Consider the following 11,023-nt stretch of genomic DNA (forward strand, 5'->3'; position numbering starts at 1 on the left):
AACAGCAGAGGACTGAGCACACAGCCTTGTGGGGCCCCCGTGCTTAGTGTGGTGGTGCTGGAGGTGCAGTTCCCGATCCGTACTGACTGAGGCCTTCCAGTCAGAAAGTCCAGGATCCAGTTGCAGAGGGAGGTGTTCAGGCCCAACATGCTCAGTTTTCCGATCAGTTGCTGGGGGATGATCGTGTTGAATGCTGAGCTGAAATCTATGTACAGCATTCGAACATGTGTGTCCTTCTTGTCCAGGTGTGTGAGGGCAAGATGGAGTGCAGTGGAAATGGCGTCATCTGTTGAGCGGTTATGGGGGTATGCAAATTGCAGTGGGTCCAGTGAGGGGGGCAACAGGGTCTTGATGTGTGTCATGACTAGCCGCTCGAAGCACTTCATGATGGTGGGTGTAAGTGCAACAGGACGGTAGTCGTTGAGACAGGACACAGAAGATTTCTTGGGCACTGGGACGATGGTGGCGGCCTTAAAGCATGTGGGAACAACGGCACTGCTCAGAGAGATGTTGAAGATGTCGGTGAGAACATCCGCCAGCTGTTCAGCACATTCCTTTAGCACTCTGCCCGGGATGTTGTCTGGACCAGCAGCTTTACGTGGATTGACTCTGCGTAGAGTTTTCCTCACCTCTGCTGTAGTGAGACACAACACCTGGTCGTCCGGAGGAGGGATTGACTTCCTTGCTGCCACGTCGTTCTGCCTGTCGAACCGAGCGTAGAAGTTGTTCAGCGCATCAGGGAGGGAGCCGTCACCATCACAGGCAGGTGTTGTCGTCCTGTAATTGGTGATGGCTTGTAGGCCCTGCCACATTCGCCGTGTGTCGCCGCTGTCCATGAAGTGCTTGTGGATCCTCTGGGCGTGTGTGCGCTTCGCCTCTCTAATGGCCCGAGATAGTTCATTTCTAGCTCTGCTAAGCGCCACCTTATCTCCCGCTTTGAAGGCAGAGTCTCTGGTTCTCAAAAGTGTGCGCACTTCCGCAGTAATCCACGGTTTCTGGTTGGGTCGTGAGATGATGGTCTTGGAGACAGTGACGTCATCGATGCATTTGCTGATGTAGCTCGACACCGATGACGTGTACTCCTCCAAGTCAGTAGAGTCGCCGTAAGTTGCAGCCTCCCTAAACATGTTCCAGTCAGTGCACTCAAAACAGTCTTGAAGAGCAGAGGTGGCTCCTGCCGGCCAGGTTTTCGCCTTCCTCAGAACCGGTTTTGCTCGCTTGACGAGTGGTCTGTATGCTGGAATTAGCATGACAGAGATGTGGTCTGAGTAGCCAAGGTGGGGGCGGGGCTCTGCCCGATATGCGCCGGGGATGTTTGTGTAAACCAAATCCAGCGTGTTTACCCCTCTCGTTGCAAAGTCCACATACTGATGGAATCTAGGAAGCACTGATTTGAGATTTGCATGGTTGAAATCTCCAGCAACAATGAACAGTCCATCTGGGTGTGTGTTTTGCAGTTCGCTGATGTTTGTGTACAGTTCTCCTAACGCTTCCTTAGTGTTAGCGCCAGGTGGAATGTACACTCCGATAATGAAAACAGTGGTGAATTCCCGTGGTAAATAAAATGGTCTGCATCTGACAGTCACAAACTCCACCAGCAGTGAGCAATAGCGAGAAGCTAGCAGAGCGTTCTTGCACCATTTCTCGTTGACGTAAACACACAGGCCGCCACCGCGAGTCTTGCCGCACAGAGCTACGTTTCTGTCGGCTCGAAACGAGGCCATCCCGTCCAGCTGAATAGCGGCGTCCGGTACTCTGTCGCTGAGCCATGTCTCCGTGAAAATATAGACACAGCAGTCTCTGGCCTCACGCTGCGTAGCCTGCTGGAGTCGGATGTAGTCCAGTTTATTATCCAGGGAGCAGACGTTGGACAAGATGATGGACGGGAGAGCCGGCCGGCTAGGGTTTGTTTTTAGCCTGTGACAGATTCCCGCCCGCTTGCCGCGCTTACGCTTCCTCGCGCATCGCTTCCGATGTCCCCTCCTCCGGACGCCAGCATCAGGCAGCGGTGAGGCATCGATGAGGCATCGAGGCCTGGAGGCCTGGTGCACGGAGCAAGCCGAGTTCTCGTAGCGTTTCCCGCAGCTCCTCTTGGATATCGTTGTCCGGGTTTTGAAGGTAGCAAAGTGTCTGGCTGCTGTATGTACAGGCACCAGTACCGACGATATCCATAGTAAAAAATAAGAAAAATAAGATAAGATAAAAAACCATGATACACAAAAACGTAGGCACCATTTGGCTCCGGAGTGGCCGCTGCGTGCTACTGCCGCGCCGCCATCTAAAGTCAATCCATCAGTATTGTCAGTGAAGTCGGCGGAGTTCTTGATGTGGTGTGGGGTGTTCCCCACCAGAGGTGCATGGATAGTAGCAAGGTGTTTCGCGATGTCGTAGGTGACTGAATTTATGCTACTGACAATGGGTCTGAGAGGGATACCTTCCTTGTGGATCTTGGGAAGTCTGTAGATGCAGGGTATGGCATCTCCTGGATAAAGGCGGTGATATGTCAGGCGGTTGATGGTTTTGTCCCTTTCAAGGCCTTGAAGGCAAGCTACAACTTTCTTTTTGTAGCTGCTTGTGGGGTCTCGCTTTAAGGCTTCATAGGTGTTGTTGTCACTGAGGAGAGTAGTGATCTTTGCGTGGTAGTCCGTTGTGTTTAGGACCACGGTGCACCTTCCCTTATCAGCTGGCAATATAGTGATGCTGTGGTCTTTGCTTAGTGATGCGACTGCCTTCTTTTCTTGTAACGTGAGGTTCAGCGGAGGGACTTTGGCACTGGAGAGGGTGGCTGAGATTTTCATCCTGATCTGTTCTGCTTCTGTCTGAGGCCCTGTCCACATGTAGCCGGGGATCTGCCAAAACGTAGATATTTTTCTACGTTTTGGCCTGTCATCCACACGAAAACGGATCTTTTTAAAAACTCCGGCCAAAGTGAAGATCTGCGTTTTCTCCGTTTTGGGTGTCTGCGTGTGGACGGACAAAACCGGAGTTTTAAGGTCCGCAACGTCACTTTCCGCGACAAAAAAATGCTGACATCACGTGTGCGACCTGTGTTTACACTAGCCGACAGCATGGATGCCCTCAGAGCTGCGCTCGCTTTATCAATTGTCCAAGCACTTTCTGCTTGTTTGTTTTTGCAAGCGGAATTACTGCTCCTTGCAGAAGACCACAGACGAAGGACGAGGTTAAGAACGGGGGAAGTACTGCCGCCTACAGGTCTGGCATGTCCTTAACAACGTATTTATCCGGGTACGTGTGGACAGAGTCTGTTTTTAAAACGCGGTGGTGTGGATGCAAGTTTTTGGAGGGGCGGATATTCGTTTTTAAAAAACCCCGGCTACGTGTGGACTAGGCCTAAGATAATTTGTTGATCCGTATGGCAGTTTCAGTGGCTGTGATGAGGTTCACTATGGGCAACTGTTGCGGAGCAATGGCAAAATTGAGTCCTTTGGCTAATACGTTCATTTCAGGTTCAGTTTATTTTCCTCCCTTTTAGTCCTATATATATATATATATATCTATATAATCTTTTCGATGCTATGGGGAAAATGAACGCCAATATGGCGTGATGACGTCATCATTATGGTAATTAGCACGTGATGTCTGTTGTCCCTCGGGATCGCTGCAGGAGGACACAGGTATTTATGAGGAAAACAAAATAAGGTAAATAAATGTTTTGTGATCAGTATAATTTGACATAACCACGGCAAACATGCTTTCTCGACAATCCTCGTTATTGGGAGAAAAAAGTGTAGAAATTAAAACGGACGTGTGTTAATATGGAAACAGCTGGCGAGCCATGTTTGTGCATGCGCCGTGAGCGGTTCTGGTGCCATTTGGGCCGCAGCCTCTCGCATGGGCGTCGCACCCGTGGGGGATGTGGGGGATTCAACACCCTCACTTTTCTTATTGAGATCGTTCAGCTGACATCCTCACTTTTCCAGCTGTTTTGCTCGCCTCCACACTGGTCTGGTCTCTACGTCGCAGTCTGTTTGCCTTCATCATCTCCTCCTTCACCTCCCGCTTCTGACAGCCGATGTCGGGTTTCCAGGAGAGCAGGAGAGGGAGGGACGGAAGAGCTCGACTGAATTCATGATTTTACATCTTGACATTAGCTGTACAAAGTCTGAGTTTGATCAAGTGAAGAACAATAATTTACAGAGGTTTATAACAGGCGCGGCGCCAGGTTTTCATTTTTGGGTGGGCCACGGTAATTTTGGATGGACCTTAATAAGCAGTGACTTAGTGAAGCAGGCAGGTTGCGCTAGGAAATTTAGTTTAAAAAGACGTCATAAATGTGTTCCCCCGTCATTTTAATTTCTAAAATATGAAGTAAAAACTCCCAATTTAATTTTTATTCATTTGTCATTCATATGTAGTCTACACCCGTGCGTTAAGTGGACCATCTTCCAGTAAAAGCAAAGCATCCAGCCCACCTCTCCAAATGCGTAAAATGTGCATCAGCCGCTAGTTAGGCGCGCCGCGCGCACCGTCGGCTACGTCAGCCCAGGCAAGAGCAGAGCAAATAGAGAAAGAATAGAGGATCATTGTGTCTGGATGTGGATGGAGATTACATTTTACAGCAGCCTGATCATCATTTAAATACGTAAACCATCACCTGGCTTCTAGTCATTATTTTAATTGGTGTGTGTGTGTGTGTGTGTGTGTGTGTGTGTGTGTGTTTTCCACTTCAAACACTGGTCTAACCAACCAGACCAGCGTGTCCAGTAACATATTAATGTTACAATTAAACAGTTTCACTTCATGTAGGCTAGGAACGTTCCACCTGCCGTGGCCCGACCGCTTCTGCTCCACATGAACTTTGTGCGTGATCAAATGTCTCTACAGGAGCTTTCTGAGCTGAAGAGGCTATTCTGCCTCAGAGTGGACGCGTCATGCGTCTCCATATTAGAGATGGGAACAAGCGCTGTTCAGCCAAAGTTTCATAATTTCATAAAAAGAACATTTTTCCAAGTGACACATCTCTCAGAGAGACCGGGTTTCTTGTTCTTTCAATCCAACCAACATCCTTGAGTTTACCCGTCAAAATAAAAGTCTAATATAAATATCTGTAATCTGCCATTTAACTGTTTTGCCTTCTTGTGAAGATTGTTGCAAAGAGAAACAGTTAAACTTGATTAACCCCAGAGCCGTGTGCACTGCGCTGTACTCCTGACTGTAAAATGAGGGGAAACGATTTAATCGGATCCTTTTCTTTTCAACATGGTTTAATGTAAAGTTTCATTCAGTACAAACTTTAGTTACACCAATCTAACGAGACAGAGCCTGGATTTGTATTCTGAACAGTTTAAACATGTTTAAAACGGAGACGTGCGTGACGCGTCTAAAATTCGCACCTGCTCCGCTATTATGGAAATTAAACTAACAAGATGAATAACATGAACTTATTTTAGGCACAGACAACATCCCCCACACTTTTGAAAATCGTGCAACGCGCCTGGCTACTCGCATTTGTTTACTGTGAAGTAAAGTTGAAGTTTTGAAGACTAATTTTGAATAAAACTTGGAAGAATAACTGGCAATTGCTTTCTCATTTTAAGAGCTATTTGATATAATGGTTACAAACACAAAAGGGTTATTTATTAGAGCACTCGATTAATCGATAAAAGATTTGATAGAGTACTCGATTACAAAAATATTCGATAGCTGCAGCCCTAACCCTATGAGAGCTCCAGATCTCCACGGATCTAACGCCTTAGCTAAACCATCCGGTTAACCATACAGTTTATAAAAACTACTGTACACAGTAGTGATCGGTGTGGTGTCTACTCTTCTACGTCTATGCTGCTGAGGACAGACCTCTGTAAGGAACAGATCTACGCTAACCTGAATCAAAGAAAACGTTCTTTTCTAAATGACACCGACATCATGTGAAGATATTTCAGAATCAGCTACATAGTAAAGTACATGAGTGGGACTCACTCAGGCGTTGGTTGGTATTGTGCTTTAATTACATGCACTGGTGATGGTCGGTGTGTTTAAGTCATTGTAACATCTACTTTTGGTTTTTAGAGATCGGAACACATTTTTATGCTGGTGCTTGCACCGGTGCTATAAGCTGAAGGCGTTAACGTACAGCCCTGTAATTAGTTACCAGAGTAGTTAGTTACTCACCTGAAGGATTGTTTTAAAATAATCATTTACGCAGCGCTAGCTCAGTAGTCCTCTGGTTAGTGGCCGCAGCACCACGGGTTTCTCATATGTGTCGGGTTTTGTTTTGCACGGCGTGCGTACTGTGTGGCTCTCGTCTTGTCGCGTTATAAATATTTATTTGGATAAAATGCAAAACATTAAAAATGAGCACAACTGCAGCGTTTTTACTGTAACTGTGAACGAGCCCAGGAACAACTAGTCCACCTAATCCCTGAAAACTGCCTGCTTACCAGGGTTTCACTGTTGGACAGTCTTGAATTTTTCCACCCTGGTGGTCCGTCCTGTCCCAGTCAGCTAATGGTGCCAACATGCTAACTGCAGAAAGGGTGCACAGGCGGGATTCAAACCTGCAACCCTTCATGCTACAGGAACACTGTTCGACAGACTGCTCCACCCTGCAGCAGAGATGCAGAGAAGATCTTTTGTAGAGAGCCTCTCAAGATAAAAATCACCAGGCTAAAATGATTAAAAAGAAGTTTTAAAGGAGAAAAGAACAAAAAAATGTTAGGAAAGGGAGAGAAAGTGAACAGGAAAGAGCATCAGTGGATCCCGGGTAAGGCGGAATAAGAGCAGAGCCAGGAGAGGGAGGTGATGGAGGTCCCACCAAAGCCTGAACAGGTGAGTTTAAAGGAGACCACTGAGTCCACTGGTCTCAGGCTCAGGGGGAGAGAGGTCCAGAGTCTGGGGGCCACAGCAGCAGATGATCTGTCACCTTTGACCTTTAGCCTGGTGCTGCACAACCAGTAGGCTTTGGTCACTGGACCTCAGGGACCTGCTGGTGGTGTAGGGACTAAGAAGATCACCAATGTAAGATGGTGCTTGTCCATGTAAGGCCCTATAGACCAGAACCAGGACCTTGAGATGAACCCTGAAGTTGACTGGCAGCCAGTGAAGCTGGAGGTAGGAGGTAGGCAGCTCACCTGTGTGCTTACTTGTGTGTAGGACTTGAGCTCGTCTCAGAAGAGTGGAGGAAACCTGCTGCAGATGTTATACGATAAACCCAGCCGTTGGTCCTATACTTTTCAGGTACCTGCATCGAACGTCACTTTCTCAGGTGTTACTGATGTGCAGCAGGTGTTCCATCCACGTGTCTCACCTGTGTGCAGAGCTATGCGTGTCTCAGCAGAGTTCGAGCTCAGCTTCAGGGTCCATCCGCTAAACTTCAGCAGGCAGAAAACCCGGTTCAGTTCTACGAGCGCTCCGTTTACTCAGACAGGTAAAGAATCTCATCTGCAGGTGGCGCACCTGAGCTGGAATCGTAGCATTCACATTCATTCTTGAATGAAGCCTGCTTTAGCTGTGGTCACCTGTTCCTGTCGGGTCTTTTATCTGCTCGTGTGTACAGGTATGTGTTTGCATCCAACCTCTTTGAGTGTGGAGACCTGACTGACACCGAGTGGAGTGTTTATCAGGACTGGCACACCTGGCTATTGAACCACTTTGAACCCGACATCACCCTGAATGGCATCATCTACCTGAGAGCCTCTCCACAGGTACCAGCATGACACACCTGCCTAGTACCTCGGGTATTTTGCAGTTCTACCTTCAGGCGTCTGGTTTTTGCAGCGCTGTATGCAGAGGCTGATGCATCGCGGCAGGGATGAGGAACGGGGGATTCCCCTCGAGTATCTGGAGCAGCTTCACTCCAAACACGAGGCGTGGCTCTACCACAAGAACCTCAGGTAGCTGCTGGGGGCCCGGTGTGGAAGTCAGACAGGTGAGCCTGGAGTGGTAGAATCAAAGCTGTGTGTGTTTACAGGCTGGACTTTGATTACCTCAGTGAACTTCCTGTCCTCGTTCTGGATGTTGATGACGACTTCAAGAATGACCAAATAAAACAAGAAGCTATCATCGATAAGGTGCGATTTATATTGAAGGTCTGCCTGGGCTCTTATTTTGAAATTCAGTGTTGTGTTTACATGTCTTATTTTGTCTGAAGGTTCAAGAATTTCTCACGTTGCTGTGAAGACTGGCCAATCGTCGCTGAGGTGTCAGCCGCGGAGCTTCTGACTGGCTCGTTTTCGAGCTGAAGTTCAATCAGAAAACTTGTTTTTAAAACTTTGTACAGTTTTATTTTTTGATGTTTTTATTACTTGATTTGAGAGATCCCCTCAGCAGGTGTGCATGCGAGGGTGTTTTACAATTTATGTCTACAACATTCAAATGAATTATTTTTTCTGTACATTGAGCCATTGGTAAACACATCGTGATGCCTTCAGGGCCCTCCTGCTAGTGTCTGTGTAAATAAATGAAATAGACTGGTCTTCACTGACCAAACAATCTAACTGGTTGTGCTCCTTTGGCTTTGTTGTCAGCTAACAGCTGATTTAATCAGTTACAGTGCAGATCAACTATTAAAGCCCACACGGTAAACATCAACGTGCCTGCTCTAAGCTGCTGCATCGGTATGCCATCCATGGTTGAGAACGAGCTTTTGTGCTCATGAAAGGTCTGGAAACTAAAGCAGGTAAACATTTAAATACCTAACCTGGAGCAGCCGAGTAGCGAAATACAGTGTTGATTATATAAACCACAACGCTAAAAATAAAACTGCTAATGAACGCCACCAGACACAGCACCAGCTGAGTGCCCTGGTTTGATGTGCAGACTAAACTCAACTTTAGAAAACGTCTTGATCGTAGGGGCCAGTCTCACAAAGACAGCAGTTCCGAATCGTGGCTACAAATGTCCGGTCCCAGCCAGATTTTTAATTTGTTGGTGGAATGACCAAGAGATGCAAGTATATACACAAAGGCCCAGTCTCCATACTCGCCCTGCAGTCATCAGCAAAGTGCACAGTAACCTCGGCTTTCCACCGGAGCCGTCAGCAGCACGTTACTGCAGCAGCACGTCATAGCTGCTGATAGGAACCGCTGTGGTCAACAGAACATTTTCCACCGGAGCCGTCGGCAGCGCGAGTCGGCCGCGTCTCAGGAGCAGCGTGTCGCGGCCGTTACGCGCCGGTTCTATTTTCTACGCGCGACGCCTCTGAAACGGGTCAAGTTCGACATTTTTGGGGAAGGAAAGACAGGAAATCGGACGCGGAAATGGAGAGAAGCTCCCGAGATTTTCAGAATAAAGAGCCTTCCGGTTGCTTTACTTTTAAGAAAGGTTACTAACTGTGCGGCCCCGTGAGAAGTTATCACCTAGCTAGCGGTCTCCTTTGTTTTTCAGGTCCGTATTGGCGATTATAAAACGGACAGAACATAAAACACAAACCATGTTGTAGTTTTCTCCTGCTTGTTGTTGTGTTTACTGACGAAGTCACTCGTGTGACGTTGAGTCATCGCATGCCGGGATGCTGGTCACTGCTTTCAAACAAACAACCTAACAGCTATTTGAAATAAATTAAAATTCATTGCTGCATTGTCTAAAACATTCAGAGCATCTACTGATCATCCTAAAACAAACTCATTTCATCGTGGGTGTTAGTCGCCTCTGGCGTCTAGGAGCGGTCAGGGGAGAACACAGAAAAATAAAAGGGATGAATATGGAGGGATGGTGTATGGTTAAGATGGTGAGGAATGAATGGAAGGAGGTTAACGAATAGCTGTTCTAAATAAAGGATTATTTACAAAAGGTTGGATCAAGGGTATATAATAAGTAAACTAAAAACTCCCTCTGCTAAACAGGGAGCAAGCAAAAATATAATAACCAACTTAAAGCGACTCTCTCTGGACAGAGAGGAGACCACAAAGGGAAACACACTTAGTCTAAACTAAACCAACCACAAAAGAAATCAAACAATAAACCTAGCCATTTACCAAAACCAAAACACCCACTATTATCAAATATAAACTAGAAATCTCCACAACTAAAAATCCTCAAAGGTAAAACACAAAGACAAAACTAAACTGAGGATTTGGAGATTCACAAAACAGTTGGCAAAAGCAACAAATTAATAGGGCTGTAGCGAAGCCTCGACGAAGTCGACGGCTCGATTCTAAAAATTTGTCGACGTCAGATCCGGAAGTCGACGCACCGCGCCCACTTGTTGCATCCGCAGGAGTTTGTAAATAGAGGAGGAATCTGCCTGTTTTTCCTCTAGTTCGCCCTCTTCTCCGCCTTCACTAACATCTCCGCCAAATACCGAAGACCCGGAACAACGTCCGTCCGCTACTAGATTATTTTCCTGTTTTGCCCCTTCGTCTCCCGGCAACGGACAACAACTTCCGGGGTCAGACGCGCTGCTTCGTGTCTATCGCAGATGTAGAAAATCACCGGGAGCGCTTCTCCCTTCATTAAGGAGCTTCTTTCAGACATGAGGAGAGCTGTTTTGGTGGTAGCAGTCTCTCCTCCGTGCTGGTCTGTTTGCTGCTGGGTGTTTTTGGTTTATTTAAACTTGGTAACTTGAACTTAATGTTGGTAAAGCTACTGTTAGCATCTTCGCTAACAGCTTCTTGCGTTGGGATAAGCTGTTACGTTTTGGTTTAGAGTTCATCTTTTTTGTGGTGTAGATCTCCCTTTTATTACATTTAGAGTGTTGTGGGTTTTCGGTTTAGTGTAAAATATCACCTGAGTTTGGTTTAACCCGTAAGACCACTCGCCTCACGCACATAAGTGACCAAAGCAAAGCAGCATGGAGACACTCCATCTTCTACCACCTCTCAGGCAGCAGCCTGCACTCCCAAGTTCTACACGTCACCAGAACATAACCAAACAACACAATAAACGCAGTGGTATATAAAATGGAAGGCCTGTAGTGTTTATTCTCTTACAGTAAGAATTTATCAATTTTTTTGAGGAATTTATTTGAGATTTTCTGGTTTTTGTTAATTGTGCAATAGAAAAATAATCATTAGATTAATTTTCTAAATAGTCATTAGAATAGTCGACTATTCGATAAAATAAT

General features: G+C 46.6%; 1 protein-coding gene across 3 annotated transcripts in view; it reads left to right on the plus strand.

Annotated features, from left to right (window-relative positions):
* The window catches only part of zgc:110540 (deoxynucleoside kinase), a 31,248-nt gene extending 22,792 nt beyond the window's left edge, over positions 1–8,456 (plus strand). For all 3 annotated transcript variants that reach the window (XM_054731022.2, XM_054731021.2, XM_054731023.2), the window contains 6 exons: positions 7,114–7,197; positions 7,278–7,387; positions 7,517–7,664; positions 7,738–7,853; positions 7,931–8,030; positions 8,111–8,456. In XM_054731022.2, the coding sequence (XP_054586997.2) occupies positions 7,156–7,197; positions 7,278–7,387; positions 7,517–7,664; positions 7,738–7,853; positions 7,931–8,030; positions 8,111–8,137 (543 nt within the window). In that variant the 5' untranslated portion in view covers positions 7,114–7,155 and the 3' untranslated portion in view covers positions 8,138–8,456. The remainder of the gene's footprint in view (positions 1–7,113; positions 7,198–7,277; positions 7,388–7,516; positions 7,665–7,737; positions 7,854–7,930; positions 8,031–8,110) is intronic.
* Positions 8,457–11,023: the final 2,567 nt, after the last annotated feature.

This window comes from Nothobranchius furzeri, chromosome 10 (assembly GCF_043380555.1).
Source record: "Nothobranchius furzeri strain GRZ-AD chromosome 10, NfurGRZ-RIMD1, whole genome shotgun sequence".
Lineage (NCBI taxonomy): Eukaryota > Metazoa > Chordata > Actinopteri > Cyprinodontiformes > Nothobranchiidae > Nothobranchius > Nothobranchius furzeri.